General features: G+C 42.6%; 1 protein-coding gene and 1 long non-coding RNA gene across 2 annotated transcripts in view; one reads left to right on the plus strand and one right to left on the minus strand.

The window, feature by feature from the left end:
• LOC125484050 overlaps positions 1–14,564 on the minus strand; it is a 77,956-nt gene extending 63,392 nt beyond the window's left edge. Inside the window, exon 1 of the long non-coding RNA XR_007262919.1 lies at positions 14,208–14,564. This is a non-coding gene — a long non-coding RNA (uncharacterized LOC125484050). The remainder of the gene's footprint in view (positions 1–14,207) is intronic.
• Positions 14,565–15,298: 734 nt separating this feature from the next.
• Positions 15,299–19,062, plus strand: LOC109934106 (thrombomodulin-like). Its single transcript, XM_020532926.2, has one exon. The coding sequence runs from the start codon at positions 15,389–15,391 to the stop codon at positions 17,183–17,185; it is 1,797 nt and encodes a 598-aa protein (XP_020388515.2). The 5' UTR covers positions 15,299–15,388; the 3' UTR covers positions 17,186–19,062.
• Positions 19,063–26,045: the final 6,983 nt, after the last annotated feature.

Below are 26,045 nucleotides of genomic sequence, written 5' to 3' on the forward strand. Positions count from 1 at the left end.
TCATCCTTTTTCAGGCGATAAAGGCATCAAGGCTGTGTTATCTGTTGTGTACATCTCAGACTCTGAGGTTTCTTCAACACTAGCTGGAGGAGAAGAATCCAGGGGTTCTAATAGCATTTCTCGCTGTTCTGAGGGGCCGGTTATGTCTTGTTCCTGCCTTGTTTGTAAGTTTTCAGCTTTTGTACGGTCCACGTGCTTGTTCAAGACTGCCTCACCTACCTGAACTTTGTATGTCATGGGACCTGACCTCGTGTCGAACATGCCTCTTACCCATGCATGATTTCCATAATTTCAGCACCAAATTTGTCCCTCGAGGTAAACTGTCTCTCTCACTTAGAGGAGGCTTGAGTCTGGCATTAGCATTCCTGATGTCATTTCATCCTGCCCCATAGATCAGGGAGGATCAGATTTAACCTGGTGCAGATTCTTCTCCCCATTAGCACTTATTGAAGCTATCCCTGTAATTGCATGAGGGATAGTCCAATAATCAAACAGCAACCGGAACAGTTTGGTATTGAGTGAAGCTGTGGGCTGTTTCTTTAAGTCTGCCTTCAAAGTTTGGACTGCTCTTACTGCCAGACCATTGGCCAATGGATGGCATGGAGCTACCCTTATATGCTCAATGTCATTAGACTTTAGGAAATACTCAAATTCCCTACTGTAAATGATGGCCTGTTGTCTGTAACCAAATATCCAGGAGCCTGTGTATTGCAAAAAATGGTTGCAGCTTTTCCAACATCATCCCCATGTTTGACGAATTAACGTTATGCACATCCAACCACTTTGAGTGGGTGTCCACAATGACTAAGAACATTGAACCAGTGAAATGGCTAGTATAGTTGATGTGTAATCATGTCCAAGGTTAGCCTGGCCATTCCCACAAATGTGGGGAGCTGGTGGTGGTAATTTTTATCTTTGGTTGCACTCTGGGCACGGACCTACCAAATGGCGATGTCTGCATCCAGTCCTGGCTTCCAGACATAACTTGCTGCCAATATCCTCATTTTCGACACCCCTGGATGGCCTTGGTGGAATTCAGCCAGTATCTGGCGGTGACCTTTGCTCGGGGCAATCACTCTTGCTCCCCATTATAAAATGTTGCACGCTACAGTGATCTGTTCTTGCTGGGTCCAGAAAGGTTTCAATTCTGGTTGTGACGGCCCTTTTGTTTCCCCCATCACCACCGTTGTTTTAGTTTTGCTAGGACTGGATCTTTTTGTGTCGACAGTCTGATATTGTCAGTGGTGACCGGAAGGGTGTCCAGAAAGTTTAAAACCAGAATGGACTCTTCCGGTGGCAGCACCACAGTTGGTGTATTGGCCAGCAGGAGGCGGAGGCAGATTAAGGCATTCTCATTTGCTATTTGCCCTCCCAGAGAGTGTTCCAACTTGTAATTTTACACACTTAGAATGAGAGCTCACAACTGAATTTGACCTGAAGCTATGGACGGTTCTAGCTGGGGTTTGTGGTCTGTTACTATTACAAATTTGCATCTGTAAAGGTATTGGCGGAACTTTCTCACACCAAAGAAGACTGCCAAACCTTCTTTCTCTAGCTGGGTATATTTACGCTCTTCATCAGCCAAAGTCCAGGAAACATACGCTATTGGACATTCCACTCCAATGGCCATCTGTGAGCCAACACATCCCCAATACCATATGGGGAGGGATTGCATGTCATCACCAGATCTCGCTTGGGATTATAATGTGCCAACATCTTAGATGATGATACTGCTTCTTCACTTTCCTAAAGGGTACTTCTTGGCTATGAGAACGTTTACAAGGCTGACCCTTTTTCAATAGCAGTATAACACTGGCAGGATGGAGGCCAGTTACATATGAACTTTCAATAATAATTCATTAAACCAAGGAAAGACCTAAGTTCCGATACAGACTTGAGAGCCGGGGTATCTTTGATCACCCTCATGTAATCTTCTAATGGGTGTAACCCAGTCTTGTCAACTCTATCGCCCAGGTAAGTTACTTGAGGTGCCTGGAATACATATTTTTCCCTTCGAAGGCATACTCCCACCTTCGAGAAACATCTAAGGACTATATCCAAGTTCTCTAAGTACTCTTTATTGGTCTTCCATGTTATTAGTATGTTATCCAGATAAATTGCGACCTGGGTAGATCTTGTAAAATGTTCTCCATCATCTGCTGGAAAATGGCACAGGCTGATGATACCCCAGATGGCAGTCTCATATATTGGTACAAACCCTTACAGGTATTAATTGAAGCACACTTCTGGGAATCCTCATGTAACTGCAATTGCAGGTATGCATGACTCATGTATAGCTTCATGAAGGACAGTCCCCACCCTGGCAGTTTTGCATATAAGTCCTCTATGTGAGGGATTGGGTATGTATCCAGCCGCGAAAAGTGGCTTACTCTTTGTTTAAAATCCCCACAAAGGCAAATTGACTCTTTGGGCTTCACAATCGGGACAATCGGTGCTGCCCTTTCTGCAAACTGTACTGGTTTGATGATTCCTTCGCTTTCCAGCCTCCTGATTTCTACCTCTATTTTTGCACTAAGGCAAATGGCACTGGGTTGGCCTTGTAGAAGCATGCAATTGTGTCAACATGCAAGATGGCCTTGCATCCTTTGATAGTCCCTAGACCACCCTGAGAAACTACTGGGTATTCAATTAGGACTTCATTTAGGGAGCCAGTTTCTAATTGAAAAATGTTGAGCTGATCATGGTGAATCTTTCTTAACCAATCCCCCCCCACCTCCCCCATCAGGCTTGGGCTTGAGCCTTTTCCTACAATCAGTTGTAATTGAACCAGCTACTGCTCATATGAGAGCAGAACTGAAGTTGTACCCTCATCTATTAAGGTTGCCTGCTATAGATTCTCAGTTTAGCTGAGGTCTTATGCAAACCTAAGGTTTGGAGTCCAGAGTGACTTTTGTTAAAGACTGGTTCTGCAATCACTGATACAGCCACGCTGGTATCAACCTCCATTAAAACCTGGTGACCACTTAACCAGACGTTTATTCTGTTTGGTTGTGTTTTGGATGTTGCTCAGCAATTTAACTGTTCCAAGCCAGATGTAGGTGGGCTTTCCAGGGTCTGCACTCTCCTGGATATCAGCCTAAGAGTTCTCCTATTCAATTCACACCTAATGGGCCTTTTTTGCTGTCCCGAGTTCTCATACCAGCAGCAACTATAATGGCTTGCCAGTCTGGATCCTGAAGAAAATGTTAACCACTTGGCCAAGGCTTGGAGACAACAAGGTGCAGAGCTGGATGAACACAGCAGGCCAAGCAGCATCATAGGAGCAGAAAGGCTGACGTTTCGGGCCTAGACTCTTCATCAGAAAGGCTTTGTTTTGGGGTTTTGCTGTGGGCTGACTTAGAGTCCCTCTGTTCAGGCTATGTCCTGAGTGAGGCTATGCAATTGCCTTCACTCAAGTGGTGTCACCCAAGCTCAGTCGTCCTGGTGAGGGTGTTCATTTCCATTGGTAAACCCTGTAACTCATATGTTTCACTTACTGCATTTTCTCATGACAAAGCCAGTTGTACTGCCTGTTTGAAGTCCAGGACGTAGCTAATTAGGTGTTTTTGCATGGTTACATCATTAATCCCTCGTACCAAACAGTCTCTCAGCATCTCATTAAGGGTCAAACCAAAGTCACATGCCTCTGCCAGTCATCTTAACCTCGTCAAAAATCCCGACAGGGATTCCCCTGGTTCTTGAACTGCTGAGTAAAACCGATAGCACCTCAGGATTAGAGGAGGCTTGGGGTCATAATATTCCTTAACTAAATCCATCAACTCTTGAAAGATTTTAGTAATTGCTACATCAGGAAACGTTAGGCTTCTAATAAGCAAAAAAGCTGCGGGTCCACAAGCTGTCAGAAGAATTACTTTGAATCTGTCCCAATGTCATTTGCCCAGAAAAAATAACACATTCTTTCCAGATACTAAGTCGAGTGTTTGACAGCAAGACAAACGAGTCAAGCTTTCCAAATAACAGCATGGTGCCAGAAATGCTTACCCCAACTCAAAGATGATCGTTGCAAGTGAATTCCTTCAGGAGTATATTTTTGCTCTCTCATCGCCGCTGAAATAACTCCACAGTGGCTGGTATCCTGTCACCAAGTCACTCTTTATTTATATATACATAGTACTTGATACTGGTCTGGCTTCCTCAGAGCCAGCTCTCAGAGTGTACAGAAACTCCTGATATTGCTGTTTATATCTGTAAGGCAGGGCACCCAGATTGGACCAGGTTAACAGCCCCAATCAGGGAACTCATAGGCTATGAAGTCCACCTGACTGACCTCGTTACAATCACTACAGGGAATTGTGTTAGAAATAACCTTCCTAGTTTTGTGTTGTGCAAATCTGTAACTGATCTCTCCATACCAATCGGGTTTTGATCATGTTTCCCTGTTTAAAATGGGGGGAAAAATCAGATGATTCCATTTGTATTGATATTTTCTAAACAACCTGTTCAGAGATATTATTTCACATCTCTGGTGCAGGTGGAACTTGAAACCAGATCTCCTTGCTCAGATGTAGGGGGACACTACCACTGTGCTGCAATGCCCTCGTCCCATTTATATAATCACCCTGTGAGAAAGCAGCCTGAGGTCTGGCTACTTATCATGGTCATCTACAAATGAGCAGCATTTTAGTGTTGACTTGGGAATGAAATATCTGAGGGGCAATGAGAAGAGGAAAGGGCTATGAAAATGGTTTGTAATAGTGATAGTCCTCATACTCACCCACTCTAAACTTTCAAGGAACCTTACACATATTCCTTTATATGCCATGCATTGCCATAATTCCAAAGAGTCAAGTTGCAATGTAACATTGAACATTTTGGCACATGTCCAAATGTGCACGTGGAACCATTGTCACAATCATGGATACTTACTGAGAGCCAGGGTGAACTTCAGCTTGGTAAATGGCAATCATCAATTTTATTCCAATGGCCAGATAATTGTTGGAGCGACACAAATTGGAGTTTGGTGGAGGGAGAGAGATGTCAAAGAGGAGTCTCCAGTTCCATGTCTAGCAGCACAAGTTGGCCTTTATTCAGAGCTCTTTACCATGCAGCATGGGAGAAGTTCCTGGAATAGTGTCCACTGAATACTCTGCCCCTCCCAGTCAAGTACAGCATTTTTATACATTTTGCATTACTATGATTACATGCAACATTGATGTTATTGTTAGCCATGTCCCCCCAATATACACATCCAATCCTGTAAACAAATGCTCAATGATAGACATCTCTATGGATAGCCCTAGGTCTTCCCATGATCTCATGATGCTATCAGACATATCTATCACTGGTCGTTGTATTTATCCACATTCCAATATACTAATAACCACAACCTCCTTCTCAGACACTTGGCAGCTGCAGCATGTTAATTAACAATAATTTATCACTAAGGATCTTTAAAAACCTGTTATGCAATCTATTTTTCTCATCGCTCTGATGATGAAAGATACAAAAAGATGCCAATTTCTACCAGTCATTATGAAATTTATACTATCATTGCCAATGTAAAGTTAGTTATATATATAAAGTTATATAGTTACACCTAATGTTAGTTCTTTAACAAAGCTAACAAATTGGGGAGATCAAACAAACACAGTCTTTCTATTTTGCAGCTGTGAGTTGGTTCAGGACAGAAATTTGATTCTCACGTATGCCCGAACCCTCCCCCCGCACCCCCATGCAGTTTTTACTTCAAATACCTTTCACACAAATTTCCCCACCAAATAGCACATGTTCAAATTCCGGCTAAAAATATACTAAAACTAAAACCACCACTATTATTGTAACGAATACATATATGTGTGTGCTTGTTAATGCAATTTACAACTACCTGAAAATGTTTTAACTAAATGGGTCCAATTTTACCTTCTATTCTATATTAAATGGAACTTTTACATTAGTTTGTTAAGAAGATTTTCATCTGTGCCTCCCTCATCAGGGATGCCTCACTGACTATACTCACCTATCTTCTCTCACTGAGATCTTTCATTATCTTATCCAGCGACCCTGTATGGAGGCCACAAGTCTGGCTGTGGATGTCTGCTATATGCAACTGTCAACCCCTTTCAGCCATCTTGTGTTAGCTAAAATGCCCCAGGCAGCCACCTTGTCAACTTTAGTTATGGGCAGCTGCAATAGGGTTATGCATTGGAGCTCTGTGAAATCCCAGACTCAACAGACTCTGGGAATTGCCTGGAAAACTGAAGAATCCAATGGGCACTTCTCCTGTATCTGGAACCCTCCAAAAAGAGATCCATTGAAAGCGGAGTACTCAAAGAGGTCCATTTCAGTTAATAGTCACCTGGGAGAATTTGGATGGTACAAAAGTCCAGTCTAACTGCTGGATAACTATGAAGCTGACTTTTTGACTCATCACATCTCCCCCATCTATAACGGCACCAACAATTACTCTTCAAGCGTTCCTGATCAGAGGACCCCTACCCAACCCACTCCACCCCGTCTGTACCCAACATACCCCACATTCTGCGAGCCTGAAACCTCCAGAACCTAACACCCTCCCCATTACCACCTGACCTAATAAACCCTCCTCAACTATCGGTCCTGACACCACCTCTTCCCAATGTCCCTTTGCCCTACTGTTGGCCTCAGTGCTCCTCTTGCCGCTGTGGGAGCCAACACCCCTCCCCCTTCCCAAATATACTAAGGATTCCATCATTTACCTGCCTGGTACCCTACCCTCCTGTCAACTGATGCAGCTGGCAATCCACCTCCTTAACCAACAGCAACCTAAACCCACACATTCCTTACATGCTCTTTTCACAACGATTATCAAAGTGTTTGGCTTCGCTACTGGACATTTAACCTGCAGAACATGCAAGACTGACTGCTACAAAAGGCAGCAAGATTTGACTTTCCTCAACAATGCTGCACTCTGAGGGAACTGTTCAATTTCAGGTAAACTTCGCAAATCCAAAGGAGCCAGGATTAGAGTTCTTGGGTAGAAATGGGGAGCAGTTCCTGATAGAAAACAAAAGGAGCAAAATAGTAACATGAGTGTGATTGTCATCCTCGGAATGTCCAGGCTGATGTATCCATTACTTATTTGATACATGTCTGAGCAGCATTTTTGCTGATGTTGAATTTGTCTGGGGATATTCAAGTGAGGGGCTGTGATAAACTTGAATAATTGTGATTGTACCACCCCTATGTTCAAAGTACTGCCCCCTGTCTGCTGAGGTGGAGATGATCCATAACGTCAAGTTCCTGGGAGTGATGATCACCAACAATTTGTCCTGGTCCAGCCACCTTCATGTGACGGTCAAAAAAGTGCAACAATGCATCCACTTCCTTGGGACACTAAAGAAATTTGGCATGTCTGCAAAGATTCTCACCAATTTTTATAGGTATAACTTAAAAAGCATCCTATCTGGATGCATCACAACATGGTATGGCAACTGCTCTTCTCAAGATCGCAAGAAACTACAGAAAGTCCTGAACACAGCCCAGTCCATCATGCAAACCCATCTTCCATCCATTGATACCTTCCCGCTGCCTCGGGAAAGCAATTAACATAATCAAAGACCCGTCCCATCCCAGTTATACTCTCTTGCACATTATTCCATCGACAGAAGGTATAAAAGTTTGAAAACATGTAAGAACAAGTTCAAGAACAGCTTCTTTCCAGTTGTTATGAGACTTTTGAACTGACCTCTCAAAGTTAATAAAAACCAAAAGAACTGCGGATGCTGTAAATCAGAAACGAAAACAAAGTTGCTGGAAAAGCTCAGCAGGTCCGGCAGCATCTGTGAAGGAGAAAACAGAGTTAACGTTTCGGGTCCGGTGACCCTTCCTCAGAACTGAGTTGCTAAGCTTTTCCAGCAACTTTGTTTTTGCTCTCAAAGTTAATGTTGATCTCTCTCTCTGCACCTTCTCTGCAGCTATAACACAGTATTCTTCACTCTGTTCTGCTTCCCTGATGCACTTTGTATGGTACGATCTGCCTGTTGAGCGTGCAAAACAACACTTCTCACTGTATCTCAGTACATGTGACAACAATAAATCAAATCAAATCAACACTGAGACCTACATTGAGGCTAGAACATGATGATTGTTGAAATAGGTCATTATCTTTTGGAATCGATTGTGCTCAAGGCAGTAAACAAAGTTTTCATCAATACGCAAAAGATTTGGTGTGAATTTGGATATCAAACATTCCAGTAACAGCTAACAGTCCACAAGTTGCCATCATGGAAATTGCGATGTTTGCTAAGGAATGAGGGGTTCTGAGACTGTTATTGCTTCACTACCTGCAGACTAGTGGAAAAGCAGTTTATGCCATTAAGAATTCTGAATTGTTGAACTTTTAACGTTATTTCTTTATTTTTCTGATTTAAACTAAGAAGGACTTTTAACTATATTTCTTTATTTTTCTACTTTGTACCTAAATTTATGACCCTGGGTAACTTTGTACCAAATATGGCGCCAGGAATGACGACATTGTACACTTTTCACTGCATTCCTATATCCCTGAATTTGAGTATACGTGACAATAAAATCTCTAATTCTAATTCCAAAATACCCTTGTCAATATGGAAGAGGACTTGTTACACTACAGAAATTGATGCCAATTGATTTATATGATACGTAAGTGAGAGCAAAATCTTTGAGACTCAAGAATTTTTTCTTGAAGCACAAGTCATGAATGGTCCACAGTTGCCAAAACAAGGACAACAACTTTGACCTAGTAGTCAGATATAAATTACAGACCATGGACAGTGTAACTTCCATAACCACTGAAAAACTTTTGCTGAATAAACAGACATGTTGCTGAAATTTTTCATCTTGCACTCATCAGAACCAATGCAAGAATGCCAAATATTTTAAAATTCCTCAATCATTTAAAAACAGGAGGAAATTGTACTATTTATAAATTGGTGTGACCATTTGAAATGTGGTGCTCTTGCATTTTTTCTGATGAGTGCAAAATGAAAAACTTTGGTAAATCCCTCATTTTAACAATATTCACGTTCTGTATCACCAAATATCAGTTTGAAAGACTCATTGTGTTTTTAGGGCTTGGTTTTGCAGCTTTCAGTTTTTCTTCAGCTAAATATCAGAATTCCCCTGTGTGATTTTTCTTGAACTTTGTAATAGATTGTCTGTATTTTTCTTCTGTAATAAATATTTAATGTTGGCCACATACAAAACTTGCATGTGCATGCCAAGTTTTTTTAAAAATTCAATCATGGGATGTGGGCATCACTGCCTAGGCCAGCAGTAATTGTCCATGCCTAAAAGCTTATTAGGAGGATAGGGGCCAATCACATTGCTGTAGACCTGGAAATACATACAGGTCAGACCAGGTAAGGATGGCAGATTACTTTCTCTAAAGGGCATTAATGAACCAAATTGTTTTTAAATCAACAATGGTTACATGCTCACAATTAGATTGACATTCTGAGCAGATTTTTGTATGGATTTAAAATTTCAGCTAGTTTCCATGGTATGATTTGAGCACATGTTCCGAGTCACCGGGTCTGCATACGTCCAGTAACATTACCACCACATCATCACATCTCTGAATGTTTGCACTGTGATTAATCAGATGACTTCTTTGCTCAGACTTTCATGTGTTGTGTGTGTGTTTGACAGAGAGAGAAGTCTAGTGAAGCGGCAGACTTGTGGAGCTCTTGCATCTCCTTAAACTTCATTGATGTCCTGTGCATAGTAAAACGCTGACACCCTTTTTAACAATTGCATAATAAAACACTGACACCCTTATTAACAACTGCACAGTAAAATGCTGACACCCTTTTTAACAATGTAGTACTCTGCTATGTGTTGAGATATCTAGGAGTTAGCAGTCCTGACCTGCTCTGGTTACGTTAAGAACAGCAACTTCTACTTGTATAGTGTCTATAATATAATGAAACGCTTCAAGTCACAAAAATGTTATAAAAGTATGACGGCAAGTACATGTAAGCAGACATAAGATAAATTGCCCAAAACCTTGCTCAGAAATACATTTTAATGAGTTTCTTTAAGGAGGAAAGTTAGGTTGTGAAGTGGAGAGGTAATGGGAGGGGATTCCAAAGCTTAGGATCGAGCAAACTGAATACACCTGTTCGGAAGGATTCAAACATGGAAACACAGAAATGGGAACAGGTTTAGGAGGTAACATGTGCTAGGATTTTGGAGAGGAATGGGAGATTTGAGACAGGGATGGTCATTTGAAAGGATGGAGGGTCGAAGGTTTCTTTATGGGAGGTGGTACATTGAGAACTGATTCAAAAGAGAGAGAAAACACTTGAAGAGAAAGAACCACTTATAATCTCAGCTAACATGGAGACCAGGAGGATATTGGGTGATCAGTGATTCCATACAAAGGATTGAGGGAGAAAAAGATACACAGAGATAGGCATAAAAGTAAGCTGTGCAAAATGCATAAGAAAGCTACAAAGGGATATTGATGGTTGATTTGAGTGGGCAAAGATCTAGCAAATGACGTACATATGGGAGAATGTCCATATTGGCAGGAAGAATAAAAAAGCATTTTTCTAAATGGTGCAAAACTCTAAGATGCAGAAGGATATCAGTGTCACAGTGCATGAATCAAAAGCTTAGTAGGCAGGTACAGCAAGTAATTGATCTATAGAATAGCCTTTATTGTCATATGCGCTCAAATGAGTGCAGTGAAAAGTTTGTAACGTCGCCTTTCAGCAACATCTTGCTTCAGAGAACCTAGGTACAGATACTTAAACGTGTAGTTACAGAGTAAAACAAAATAGTGTTGTTACAGAGTTAAAAAAAAGTATAGATTAGCATGAGAATAGTCAAAAAAGTCCAGAATGATAATAAGAGATCATAAGTACTTAAGTTCCAGTCTGTGCCCACCGGCCCCAGAGCACGAGGCCACACAGCCTCCATGTACCGGCTTCCATCCAGGACTCACTCCGCTGCCACTCGAGGAATCAGCCCATTCGCTCTTCCGTGGGATTCGGCCCATTCGCTCCGCCGCGAGACTCAGCCTGCATTCACTTGGCTGCGGGACATGGCCTGTGCTTGCTCTGCTCCTTGACTCCAGTCAGATTGAGCTGGGGCGGGGGCGTTGGGGGGGTTGGGGGGGCGGGGGTGGGGTTGGTGGTGGGAGGAGGAGAAAAGCTTCTAAGAGGAGAAAATTATAGAAAGGAAAAGGAAAGGGACTGGCAAGCAGAAGAGCTCCGTCTGGAGTGTCCTACTCTGCTGCCATCTTGCCGCCATTGTAAAATTGGAAAAACTAACTGGTAAAGCAAATAGAATGATATTGTTTATTGCATGGGGAATTGAACACAAAATGTAAGGAAGTTATGCTTTAGTTTCATAGGGCATAGGTGAAACAACATTGTATAGTACTGCACACAGTATTGGTCACCTTGTTTAAGGTTGTAATTACATTGGAAACTATTCTGAGAAGGTTTACCAGACTAATATCTGCAATAGGGGGCGATGGGGTCTTATGAGAAATGTTTGGAAAAACTTGGTTTGTATCCACTGGAGCTTAGGGGAGTAAAAGGTCCCTTGATTGAAGCATGTAAGAAACTGAGCGGGCTTGACAGGGTGAATGTGGAAAGAATGTTCACTCTTGCAGGAGAATCTTGAACTGGGGTCACTTTGAAAAAAAGTGTTGCTCACCTAAGACAGATTTTTTTCTGATAGCGTCACGAATCTTTTGAATTCTCTTCCTCAAAAAGTGGTAGGAGAGTCTGTGAATATTTTTAAGGCAAAGGTCAATACATGATAAGTAAGTGGATAAAAGAGTAGGCAGAAACATGGAATTAACAGACTGACTTTGATCTTTTGTAGAGAAAGGCAGGGGCTGATTGGCCTCTTCCTGCTTCTAAATTGTATGTTCATATGGGGTGTGATGGACAAGGTGAGCTCAGAAGAGAGCAATAGGGGAGATGGGCAAGATACAGGAATGGAAGTTAGAGGGGAGCATTTGAAGTAGGCTAAATGGAAGGATTTACATAAATGATCTGGATGTGAATGTACAAGACATGATTAGTAAGTTTGTGGATGATACAAAATTAGGAGGTATCATTGATAGTGAGGAAGATTATCAAAAATTACAAAGGGATCTTGATCAGAAGGGGAAGTGGGCTGAGGATTGGCAAATGCAATTCAATACAGATAAGTGTGAGGTGTGGCACTTTGAAAAGTCAAACCAAGGTAGGACTTACACCGTAAATGATAATGTCCTGAGGAGTGTTGTGGAACAGAGGGACCTAGGAGTACAAGTACATAGTTCGGAGAAAGCAATGTCACACGTAGACAGGGTGGTGAAGAAGGCATTTAAAATGCTGGCCATTCTCCCATATGATACGCCATTTGCCAGATCTTTGCCCACTCACTTCAACCATCAATATCCCTTTGTAGCTTCCTTATGCATTTTGCACAGCTTACTTTTATACCTATCTCTGTGTATCTTTTTCTCCCTCAATCCGTTGTATGGAATCACTGATCACCCAATATCCTCCTGGTCTCCATGTTAGCTGAGATTATAAGTGGTTCTTTCTCTTCAAGTGTTTTCTCTCTCTTTTGAATCAGTTCTCAATATACCACCTCCCAAAAAGAAACCTTCGACCCTCCATCCTTTCAAATGACTATCCCTGTCTCAAAAGGCATTGAGTACAGGAGTCAGACGTTATGTTACAGTTGTATACAGTTGGTGAGGCTGCACTTGGAGCTTTGTGTACAGTTTTGGTCACCCTCTTATAGGAAAGACATAGTTAAACTGGAAAGTGTGCAAAGATTTACGAGGATGTTGCTAGGACTAGTAGGCCTGAGTTATAGGGAGAGATTGACCAGGATAGGACTTTATTCCTTGGAATGTAGAAGAATGAGGTTTGACCTTATTGAGGTGTACAAAATCATGAGGGGCATAGATTGGTTGAATGCACATAGTCTTTTTCCCAGGGATGAGGAATTAAAAACTGGAGGGCACAGGTTTAAGGTGAGAGGAAAGATTAAGAAGGATCTGAGGGGCAACTTCTTCACACAGAGAGTGGTGTGTATATGGAATGGGCTGCCAGAGAAAGTGGTTGAGGCAGGTACAACAGCGACACTTAAATAAACATTTGGATAGGTGCATGGATGGGAAGGTTTTAGAGGAATATGGACCAAATGCAGGCAAACGGGACTAGCTAAGTGAGCACCATGGTCAGCATGGACCAGTTTGGGCTGAAGTGCCTGTTTCCATGCTGTATTATTCCATGATTCTGCAGAGCCAGTTTGCGGCAAAGAAGCCTATGAGCTTCCTACATTTAATGTCAGGGGCGAGGATATGAGACAGTGGGGCTTAGGAATGATTAGAAAACAGAAGTGGAGATTATGCTTGGATTGTGAGATAGTGAACATTTCGGGAAGTGGCTATTTCTGAAAGAGGGTCCCGACCCGAAACGTCAACTTTCCTGCACCTCTGACGCTGCCTGTGTTCCTCCAGCTCCACGCTATGTTATCTAGGACTCTTTTTTTGTGTTTAAATGAGAATCAAGTTAAATAGGAATAATTATCCCTGAAAGTTAAACAGACGAGACGTGAAAAAAGTAAATGCCTCGGTGACCCAAAGTGTGTTTTGGAAAAGAAATCTGTTCTTCAATATTTCTCATCAAGTAACAACAGCGCCACCAAACTGCGAACTGGGAACTTCTCGGGTAATAACCACAGACGTCCATTGTCACGATTCACGCTGTGGCAACAAGAAAATTACACGCTCTGGCTTCAGCGAACCTTTTAAACCGCAGGTGTTCTGCGGAGAGACCAGCGAAATCTCATCGGAGACAGCTCATTCACCTGCTGTGTGTGTGTTTTGGGGGGTGAGAGAGATTGACTCGTTCACTCCCAGCTAATCAAACACCAACCAGCTCACAAGTGACCCCGGGGGTAGGCTAGATTCTGCCTTCGTTTTACATCCAGACAGGAGAGGGAGGTTGGATTCTGATGTATTTAGTTCATAACTCCGTAACTGGCTTAGAGTTAAATACTTCGCCAAAACATTGACGTTGCTTGAGTGAATAAAAACACAAAATATTTAAGTGTGGCTAAGAAGATTTTCAAATTGGTAACCCTATCGTGACCTTGGTTCGGGAATAATTTTCACCATGATCAAGGCTAACGGCAACTGGAGCAACAGCTTTTAACTAAGTTTAAAATGAATATACAACCGGGTGTGCATGTATCTCATTCAATATTACCGTCATCCACGACTGGGTCTTGGGTGTTGGCTGTCCCGCAATTGTGACAGCAAAATCACGATTTCTTCCTCCCAGACCAAACTCGGCTATTGTGTACCTTCCTGTTCTTACTATTGTTCCCAAGTCACCGATAACGATTGACGTTTTCCCCAGCATTCACAGTTTAACACATCCCCTTTCTGATCGTGAAATCCACAAGTCACGGGTTGATTTCCAATGCAAACCCTTCATGAGATGACAACTTGGTGGTTTTTCTTTCAAATTACCTTTTTGGTTTATTTGAGGGAAGCTGAGTTTTCAAATCGCTTGTGGGCTTTTTTTGTATCATGTTTATGGTGCAAACTGGAAATTATATAGCCATATATGAAAACCCACTGAGACACAAATCAAAAGTGCTATGCAAATCCGGACGGAGTTTGCAGCTGGAGCAAAAACATTAACCGAAATGCCTGTTTTAGGAACGGGATCAAGCACTCGCCTTTGATATGAGCTATCTCACACGCACAAGTACTTGCGGCACCAGCAAATTTGGCTCTGGCATATGGAGCGCAGGGGAGGATTTGCACTTACATAAAACGTAAAAATGCTGATGGGAAGATGGTGCATGGGTTTGTAACGTGAACTATAAGATCCCTTTAGTTCAAGACCCACCTGCCCCTAGACCGCTATTCGGTCAAAAATAGAGCTGGAGAAACACAGAGGAAAATACGCTTTATTTATATAACTGAAAAAGGTTGATTTAAAGCATTAAAAACATTTTTTTTGAAAACAAAAGTGAGAATGGGAACTGAGTGTGGTGTCCTCGCGGGAGAGTAAGCAAATCTTTACAGGCAGAATATTTATTGTTCCTCCTCTGTCCTGGGATTGTGTGAAGGAGTGGTCAGGAGTTAGCAAATGTTGACGGATGCTGGGGAGAGGATCTGTTCTCGTGATCAGCCCTCTCCCCGAGAAGCTTGCAGTGAAAGTTTGGCCAAGTCCCCTTCACTCGCTGAAGTTTGCAAGAGTTGGCAGCGGGACAAGTAACTCCTTTGAATCAGTTACATCATATAGTCCCAGCCCTTTTTGTTTTAACCCACTTCCTTCCGTAGTACAATCCGTCCAGGGCTATTTAAATCTGAGCCTGACTGGCTACGGGACAGAGTGTTAGAGAAGTGGTTTCTGCAGTAGCACTGGAAGAGACAATGTTGCTGTTGCTGTTGCTGTGCCTCTGCCTGAGCGCCGGGCTGGTGCACGGAGTGCAGAGCCCCGGGCCCGCGGTGCAGGAGCCCACCGCCAGCGTCTGCGTCGCCACCGTCTGCTACAGCCTGCAGCGGGAGCGCAGGAAGTTCAACATGGCCCGCAACATCTGCAAGAGCGGCGGGGGAGACGCTATGACCGTCGGCTCCACCGTGGCCGCCGAAGCCATCGCGGTGCTGCTGGGGGGCGGCGGCGGCGGCGACGAAGTGAGGGGCGTGCGCCCCCACTGGGCGGGAGGAGAAACCGAGAGACCCGCCGTAGGAGGGAGAGTTGAGCGCCCCCCCTGGGCTGGAGGAGGAGTTGCCGTGACCCCCCCGGTGCAGGGGAACTTCTGGATCGGCCTCCAGCTGCACCACAAGGCCTGCCCGGGTAACGACAGCCTGCTGCGGGGTTACCGCTGGGTAAACGGCGAGGCCGCCGCCAACTACAGCCAGTGGGGCGCGACGACCGGGGAGTGCGGCCCCCGCTGCGTCACGGTGTCCGCCAGCGGGATGTGGGAGGAGCGGGCGTGCAACCAGAAAGCGGACGGGGTCCTGTGCGAATACCGGTACCGCGGCAGCTGCGGGCACCTGAGGGCCGACAATGCCACCGTCACCTACCGCACCCCGTTCGCCGCCGACGGCCGCCACCTGTCCGAGCTGCCCGTCGGCACCCAAGCGCGGGTGGCCCCCTCGGGCCTCGAGTTCATCTGCAGCCTGGGACAGGCGGGCGATGCCCGCGGGTCTTGGCAGGAGAAGGCTTCGCCCCCCTGGTCCTGCCGGGTGGAGAACGGCGGCTGCCAGTACTCGTGCCACGATTCCACGCCCGCTGGCCCAGTGTGCGGCTGCCCGGCCGGCTACACCCTGGGGGAGGACAAGAGCAGCTGCCGGCTTCTTGACCCGTGCGAGGAGGCGGGGTGCCAACACCGCTGCATCGTGCAGAATGGCACCCCGTTCTGCCTGTGCTGGGACGGCTACACCCTGGACGACGACGGAAAGAGCTGCACCGACGTGGATGAGTGCCAGCAGAGACCGTGCGAGCAGAGATGCGTGAACACCCCGGGCAACTTCAGCTGCCAGTGCTTTAATGGTTACCAACTGGGCAAGGACAACAAGTGTGAGGACATCAACGAGTGTAAGACCATTAATTCCTGCACCCACCTTTGTGCCAACACTCCTGGAGGTTACAATTGCAGCTGCTATGCAGGCTACCACCCGGACCCCTCTAGTTTTGGAGTGTGTGTGTTCTACTGTGAGACCCAAACAAACTCTTGTGATCCTCTCTGTATTGGAGACGATTGCTACTGCCCCGTGGGTTATATTTACGATGATGTGCGCAACACGTGCCACGATATTGATGAGTGTGCTGCCAACGAATGCGACATGATTTGCACCAATACCTACGGCAGCTACAAATGCGACTGCAAAGAGGGCTTTGTGCTTCAGGAAGACGGTATCACTTGCGAAATTGAAGGCTCTGGCAGTGGCAGTCTCCCACTTCCCACTACCATCTCGCCCAATATCATCCAACCAGGCCAGGCTGGGGTCTCCCTTGTAGTGGTTCTGGGCTCCATTTTCGCCATTGCCATCTTGACTCTAGTGTTTGCTGGCTTGGCTCACCACCTGCTGGCCAAACGGGGCAAGTGGAAAGCCTCTGGCGGCTACAAACCAACCAACGCAGACGTGGACCTCAGTCAGGTCACCTCTGTGGACGAGCAAAAGCAGCGGCTTCAGTGCACAGAGATATCTGGTGTGGCTACCTGAAGACAGAACCAGGCCTGCCTGTGTGTGGCCAAGTAAAAACTTTACATTGGAAGAACAAACTGTTATATGATTATTGTATTGGGATGGGCGAATTAACAAAAGAAACCTAATTTGAATTTAGAACAATGTGAAGCTGTCGAGTGTGTGAACATTCCTGCATTTCCTAAACAAATCTTCACACGACATTCCTCATGGATATTTGTTAGCCAAAGACCAGCCTGTTTTTCAAAATAAGGCACTTAGGTGAACTATAACCATAGCCATGGAGTTGGGCCAATTTGCAGAAGTCAGCTCTGTGGCTTGAGACTGCATTTCCTCCTAGCTGACAACTTTTGTTGCCAGTTTAAGGGCAGTCTAGATAAACTGGACCAAGAACTAAGGAAACACCATTATACTAAGAATGATATAAACCTGTTGATTTGGAGAAGGTCTGCAGGCTTAGATTGGTAGATGATGTGTTGCCAAATTGTAACCATCTGTCCAAATCGGCTAAGATCTACCTGCAAAAATTAAAGGAAGTGTGTAGCCACCATACAATGGCTGCGCCAAAAGTCATGATAGCCAGCTGAAGTCAAACTAAGCAATTGTGAGGGGGGCTATTAAGAATGATACTGTTAAATAAGTGTAGGGACTGAGTTGCACTATTGGCAATTTGACTGAAAGGACTGGATCTCAGAACTTAATTCAGTGGTTCTCATACAGGAATATATGAAGTGCTGGGTGTTCCTGGGACCTACCAAGGGTTGCAATGCCAAGGCTGGCCCATTGGGTCATTGCATAGACTGAAATTGTCAGGCTAAATGAGTGAACACTGGTTGGAGGTAAGGTCAATGTTGTGCTGCTTCATCCACCTCTTCCCCTCACCACCACTCCTAGTGCTCTAGCTGTCTGACCACTTCACTGATGCATTCCCTATGCCTGTACTTCTCTCCGCTCCTCTGCCTGTGCTTTCGCCACCCCGCCACCTGTGCTCCCTGGTTACCCCCATTCCCTCGGTCCCTGTACTACCTCTAGACTTGTACGCTTGCTGTCTGACTACTTCACAAATGCATTTTCTGTGCTCCTGCTCCCTCCATGCCCTCTCGTGCTTCTTCCATTCTCATATTCTGCTTTTTCCTCTGTGCTCCGCTGTCTGCACACTCCTGCTTTCACTGTAGTGTCCATCTTCATCACTCCTAAGCTTTCCCATTGCTTCTGCTGCCCCGGTACTTTGTACTGATTTCCATGCTCTGTTCTTTCCAGTCATATAGTCATCTAGCCCATCTCCCATTCTCTTTGGGTTCCTATTGGGAATAAACAGTATCTACAGCGAGAATCAGGCACTCCATCAAATTGATATTTATGACTAAGTACCTGTTTTCTTAAAAAAAAACTTTTAAATCTCTCTCTTTCTATGTAGCACCTCAATATTCTGGGTATTATATAGCATTATAGAGATGTGGATGAATTAGTAATCCATCTGAAAGCAAGTATTTCAACAAGTACATTTGAGAACCACTGTTCTAATCAAAAAGATATTTTTCAGTGATGTCCATTTAAAGATTAGTTTTCTGAGCTTATCACCCAAATGACGGGAAATTCATTTGTTCATCTGAAATCTCATATGTCACCATTCAGACATTACTTTAAATTTTGTATTAGACTGAAGAATTATTTGTCCAGCTGGATGTTTTCATTGTTACTCGCATGTTTTTATGAAAGGAATGAAAAGATGAAAACTTGTATATTTATATTTATTACATTTTTAAAATATCTGTATAATCATTTTAAATCTTTTCACATTTGTATGCTAATTGTCGGGGAAAAAAAACTGAATGTCTCATTTTGAACTGAATTATATTGCATACTTTTTTTTAAAATAAAGATGTTTGAAGTCATTTTTGGAAAGAAAACCCTTTTGACTTTTTTTTTCAGTTGTGAAACCTAGAATATTTCCAGATCTGCAGAAAAGTCGCTAAATGCTAAGATACTTGGAATTCTGCCAAGCATCCCAACATGTAGTATATTTGGATTAAAAAAGGTATTGATACCTTTCTTGATAGACAAAGCCAGTGATCTCCTGTCTTTTCACGCTGTAGCATATTAAGAATGATAGGAAAACCAAAACGAGACAAAAATGAAGGTATAGTCAGAAAGAATGCCAAAGTGGAATTTTTGGCTCTTCGTTAATGAAAAATGTAAAGCAAAACTTTTGCTCTCACAAATGTGTTTTAAAGAAAGAAAGAACATATTGACTTATGGCCTTACACAATCTCAGGATGTCCCAACACACATTACAGGCAATGCAGCACTTTAGAAGTGTACTCATTGTTAATGTAAGATAATGCAGCAAGTCGCATAAACATATTGAAATTGTTGCAGGGAAGAGGATAAGGACAAGGAAGTATGTCAGGTCATGCGAGTAGTGGAGGGTGTCAGAGACAATAAGAGTGAGGTAGAAGGAGAGATAGACGTAGCTGTCAAAATAAACCTAAAATTTGATTAGCCAACACAAATTCTGCGACAGGTGGTCATAATGATCTCCTATTTAGAGGAAGGAAAGCAGCGAACTTTATAATACTACTTGAGAAATATAAGTTACTGTGTAGAGATACAGCTAGATATATTGCATTAGCTAAGCATGGTGTAGGAGAGTCAGTACAGATAAGAACAGTATCCTTGTTGATTGAGCGCAGAGCAATAAGTGCAGAAGAAACAGGGATTCCATACATGCTGGAAAATCACTTGATTGAACTTAATCAAAACAGTTGGGAGTTCACTGGTGGTGTTAGTTCCTAAACTGGATAGGTCAACTAGATTCTGTATAGGCTACAGAGAGGTAAATGTATAATGAAAACAGATTTGTGCCCAATTTCTTTGTTGAAAGACTATATGAATAGGCAGTGCCTAATTCATTTCTAAGATTGATCTACTGAAGGAGTACTGGCAAGTGCTATTAAGATCAAGGGCTAAAGAGATGTCACACCAAATGGATTATATCAATGTTGCATCATGTCATTTGAGTCAAATAATGCCCAACTACATTGCAAAAGGTTTAGGAATCAAGTTGTAGGTGAGTAAGTAACTGTAGTTTATTTCAATGATGTCATAATGTATAATAACATATGGGAACAGCCTGTGAGACAAGTAGAAGATCAGTTTATGCAACTAAATTTTGATGGTTTAGTAACAAATATGGCCAAATTTTGTAAAAGCAGGAGTAACTTACCTTGAACATATCACAGGACATATACAGGTGCTGCCACGAACAGAGAGTGTGGAGTCTCCAATAGAATTCCCTGTTTCTAAAAGTAAATGAGAAATGAGATTTTCAGGAATGGATGAGTTTTTGATTGTAAATTAAAGTGGAAAAAAGACTAATTGATTGAATATTATGGAGAAGGAATTGCTGCTTTAAAAAAAACCAGCTCAATGTGAGTTTTGTTTACACCGCTGTTTTGTGGAGGAGTGAGTTTCAGCTGGCAACAGATTGCTGATTGGTTAGTGCAGTTGTGACCAGTGTGGATGTCAGAAGTCGTTGGTGTGATGCATGGTCTCTGATTGGATCCTGGGTAGCTGAACAGGTGATGTGTGTGAATGAATGAGGGACAGAATACCTCCAGAAAGAAGGAAATGGAATGTGTCCCTCTATCTCCTTAAGAATGTAACTCAAACTTACAGACAGTCAGTTATTCACTCCCACGTTTGCTATTAACTGTTGCCTATAATCCATGACGGTGAAACTGAACAGTTAATGTATAAGTCCACTGGGTCCTTGCAAAAAAAGTGAGTAGGAAGGAGATTAGAGAATGGAAACTACTCAGAAGAAAAAGGAACACCTCATTGGACGGGTGCTATTGAACTGTGATTCCCCAGTCTTTTTCGTCCAACTTAGCACTTTCTTTCATGTGTGTGTGGTTTAAAAAAGGGGTTTAAAGTTTCAACAACTAACATTATATGTTGATAGTTCATACTTGTTTACCTGAGGGTAGACTTTATTTACTTGTAGCAAATAGTAATTTTTATTAAGTACAGGAACCTGGTCAGTGTTTTCTGTTGACTCAAGTCCATCAGACAAACAAATTAGGGTCTTGATGCACTTTGGTTAAATCTTTAACTTTTATGATAATTCCAGCAATAGTGGGGCTCAAGCATCAGTGTACTTTCTCAAGAAAGTCATAAGAATGTAAAGAAGTTGCTCGGGGGTAAGGGAGAAGATAGTTTAGAATTGTTAAAAATTGAGTATAAAGAGTTCCGTTTAAAATTTCTAGACCAGAAGAGTTTGGCTGAAACCCTGGATGAGTTGTTGAAGCTGAGAAAGTTCAAGTGCAGTAAGGTAAATCAAGGAAGTAACTACCAGATTCTCACAACTGGGAACTGAAACCACAGCTAAGCCAAACCCTGCGTGGGATAGAGAAGGACATTCTCTCTCATGTTTGAGTACTGTAATGGGACACTACTGTGATTAATAGGATTGCATTTTTACTGGTTGCTTCAAGATCTTTATATGGACGTTCCATGTCGTTATTTTGGTTTATTTTATCCTCATTTCTTTTGTGCAATGAATTTCTGTTTTATTATTAAAACCGTATCTGTGACATCGCTTGCTTATGTTTCAATGACAGACCACCGATTAAAACAAAATAAAAATAAACTATGATTGATCAAGCCAGATTTCAGTCTGCAATCTAATTTGCCCAGTAATAACACCAGTGGGAATCATAGCACGATGGTGAAACAACTTTAGCTGTTTTCCATTAGCTCACTGTCGTAATGCACCAAGCCATTCAGATCATGTCACTCTCATTCACCCCAGGTGAAAGTGCTTTGATATGTCGTTGGGTAATTTGATAGATTCTTTATAAATGAATTATAATGGCTTCAATTTTTTCTGTTATATTTGTGGACACCAGGAACAGTTTTCTATGCTATTGGTAGTAATGGTATCTGCTCTGGAGAAATGAACAATTGTGATAGAAAGTTTGTTCATGTTTACTGAGTACACCTAACAATTAGAGTGAAGATGACAGAATTGGCAAACAGTACAAACTTACACCCTTTGATGCAATGGTAGATTTGTCCGGTTCTTTAAGTGAGTTATTATACTCAGTTTGGGAATACATGTATACTGTCAGTTTAGATGCCAATTGTGGCAGGGGTAAATGGCATTTTGCAGGGGTGCTTACATGTTTTTGTTTTCTCATCTACATTCAAACAACAGTGAGGTTTCAATCTTAGTGGAGGGCTAGCTATCCTGTCATCCCTGCATTAGCGTCAAGAAGCTGTAAAAAATTTTAATAAAATTATTTTCAAAATCAACTAAGTTTCAGACTTTTGGCAACCATAGACCAGCCCTACTGTAAGAGGTCATAATAAAACTGTCCATATTCTTGCATAAACATTTGCAATTTCTACAAGGTCAATAGTTGCCATAGTAACATACCTAGCTATCAACGCCTTCAAGAGTAAAAGGGGCTGAAAGGAAGTTGACAAGAGTTTTGAGAGACATTTTTTTAAATTGTTGCAGTGGCACTGCAAGCGCCAAAACTATATAAAAAAAAACTTGTGAGATTTATATGACTTCACCTGTGGATTTTACAAAATGATGTACAGTGGAAACTGTTTTGTCTTAGTAGTAGGACTGACAACCAATTGCATTGTTAACACCTACCAGTAAGAGATACCATCCATGTTGAATTTATTATTCATGTTGTACCTTAGCTTGCTATAATTTGTAATGAAACGATTCAGCTGTTAAGACAGCACACACGTATGGCAAGTGTAAAAAGTTCTTCTGTTGTGTTTAAGATACCACTCCAATCCACATCAACACCCAGGATCAGATTCCAAATTAATTCATGACTAGAAAAAAATAAAGAATAAATGTACTTTTTTCAAAAAAAAACTCTCTTATTGTGTAGATGAAGTGAAAGCAGTTTAATGGGCTAGATACTAGATTAACATGATTTGTGTCAAATTGTCCCAGCCTTTTATATTTTCCTTGAAAGCACATTTGTTTGTTTTAAAATTCAAATTAATGAAAGTGAAAATATAATGGTGAAAAACATTAGTGTTAATCCTCTGCTGTGAATTATTTTGTTCATTAAGATTCCTTTCAAAGATTCTTTTGCTCAGGAAGTATTGGGGAAACAGAGCGTGGACAAGTTGGACCGAAGGGTCTGTTTCCGTGCTGTTTGACTGTAAGGCTGTAAGTCACTGATGCCCTCTCAAGGTTAAATACTCCCTAACACTCAGCACAAAGGGCGGGATTTTGTCTGGGTGGTGGTGAACCTGACAAGGGCCTCAAAATTGGGGAGAACTGTGACTTGGCTGCGTGAGGGAGCTCCAAAGAAATTTTATGTTTATCAGGTGCATTATGGGTCAGCATTGGGGGGGCCATTCCCCTTAAAAGATGAGATCCTATTTACAAGACCTCTTTACTGATTGGTAATTATATCACTGGGCAGGGAGGTCATCTACCACCTTCGTGACAAGGTAATATGAAGTGATAAGTACACTACCTCTACCTTTCCCTCCTGATTCTTTGCCTCCACTCCCATCTACCTTCACAATCTATCCCATTCCTGCTGACCCCCTAATACCTTGGTCATGCTTGCTGAAACTAGAGCGCATCAGTAACAAACAAAGGGAACACTGGAGAAAATCAGGACATTTGGCAGCATCTGTGGAGGGAGAAACTGAATTAAAACTTCTGGTCCAGTATGACTATTCTTGAAGTCATATCAGACTTGAAACATTAACTCTGCTTCTCTCTCTACAGATGCTGCTAGGCCTATTGAGTTTCTCCAGTGCTTTCTGCTTTAATTTCAGATTTCTGCATGAGTTTGCTTTTATTCAGAGCATGTCACTGCTTTGCCTCAGTTTGGTGGATTTCTGGGACGACACAGTTGGGTTCAGATGTTCACTTTTTTTGTGGACTAACATCCTGTCTCACCACGGACAGTTTCAATAGTCTGTATCCTCATGAACGCAGAACTTTTGGCTCAAAAGGAGAGCAGAACTATTGACATGTTGGGTCCTGTGGTAGAACAGAGGGATCTAGGGGTGCGGGTTCATAATTCTTTAAAGTTTGCATCACACATAGACAGGGCAGTTGAAAAGGCGTTTGGCATATTTGCCTTCATTGCTCAGTGCTTTGAGTATACGAGTTGGGACATTATGTTGAGGTTGTACAGGACATTGTGAGGTCTCTTCTTGAATACTGTGTCCGGTTCTGGTCGCCCAGTTATAGGAAGGATATTATCAAGCTGGAGAGGGTTCAGAAGAGATTTACCAAGGATGTTGCCAGGTATGAAAGGTTTGAGTTATAAAGAAAAGCTGGAAAGGCTGAGACTTTTTTCACTGGAGCGTGGAAGTTGAGAGGTGACCTGATAGAAGTTTATAAAATAATGATAGGTATAGATAATCGTAGTTGTCTTTTCCCTAAGATGGGGAATTTCAAGACTAGGGGGCATATTTTTAAGGTGAGAGGAGAGAGATTTTTAAAAAAAGACAAAGAGGCAATTTTTTACACAGAGGGCGGTTCGCGAGTGAAATAAACTTCCTGAGGAAGTGGTTGATATGGGTACAATTACCACGTTTAAAAGACATTTGAATAGGTACATGAGTAGGAAAGGTTTGGAGAGATATGGGCCAGGAGCAGGCAGGTGGCACTTGTTTATTTTGGGATTGTGTTCAGCATGGACTGGTTGGACCGATGTGACTGTTTCCGTGCTGTATGATTCTATGACTCTATAAGATCTCCACCATGAGAGAATGAGGAACCTGGCAGTATATTGTCTGTAGCTTTGTGATTGTAGCTAGTATCAACAATGATTTGCCTTAGCTAGTGCAAACAACCTCTCCTGGAGAATATGCTGAGAGCAAAGAATATCAAATTGTCAGTACATGCATGGAGTTATCCATCGGACTGTCCTCCCTGGAGAGAACACTGTTAGAGGTTTTCAAAATCATGAGTGGGTTGGACAGAGCAGAAAGTTTGTAGCCATCTCTGCTTTTAAAGAAACAAGAGTGGGAGGGCACAGACTTAAAGTGATGTGCAAAGGAAACCAGGGAAATGTCAGAAAAATACGATATCACACGGAATTGTTAGAAAATGGAATGCACTGCCTGGAAGTTGGTGAAGACAAACTTAATTGAGGCATTCAAGGGGGCACTGGATTTTTTTTTGGATAATACCGGTGTGTAGGAATATGTGGAAAAGACAGGAAAATGGCACAAAGTAATGGAGCTGGGTCAGATGGACCAAATAGTCTCCTTCTGCACTGTAATTAAAGTTCTGTAATATGGCCAACAGAACCAGATAAAATCTGTTGAAATTTTGGTGTGGGCTTGCTCTTGCAATCAGAATTACTTGGCCCCTTGTGTGTTTCCTACTCTTGAATTCTAACAAAATGACAATAAAGTAAAATAAATATGCCCACTCCAGCTGTGCATTTCAGATATGGGAGAGATTTTTATGATGCTACCTACCAAGAGGATTGTACAGTGGAAAATCACAGGCACATTCCCAAGGAATACACCGTCACTGCTGAGTGTATATCAGAAAATCATAGATGCAAAAGCAATAATTTATGATGTAAAGTCAGGGGGTCGATTTCTGTTTTTGACCATCAAAGGCCAACGTTCTACTCTGGAAATACAAAGATATGATTTATCCTTGCATTTCTAAGGAGTGTGAGGTCAATCTCAGGGTGGCATGATGGTGCAGTGTGTTAAAACTTTTGGCAGTGAAACATAGCATTGGTCCACAAAGATTAGCACTTCTCACAGTGCCTCACAGTGCCAGGGACCCAGCTTCAATTCCAGCCTTGGGTGACAGTCTGTGTGGAGTTTGCATATTCTCCCCATGTCTGCGTGG

The sequence above is a fragment of the Rhincodon typus genome, chromosome 9 (assembly GCF_021869965.1).
Source record: "Rhincodon typus isolate 14 chromosome 9, sRhiTyp1.1, whole genome shotgun sequence".
Lineage (NCBI taxonomy): Eukaryota > Metazoa > Chordata > Chondrichthyes > Orectolobiformes > Rhincodontidae > Rhincodon > Rhincodon typus.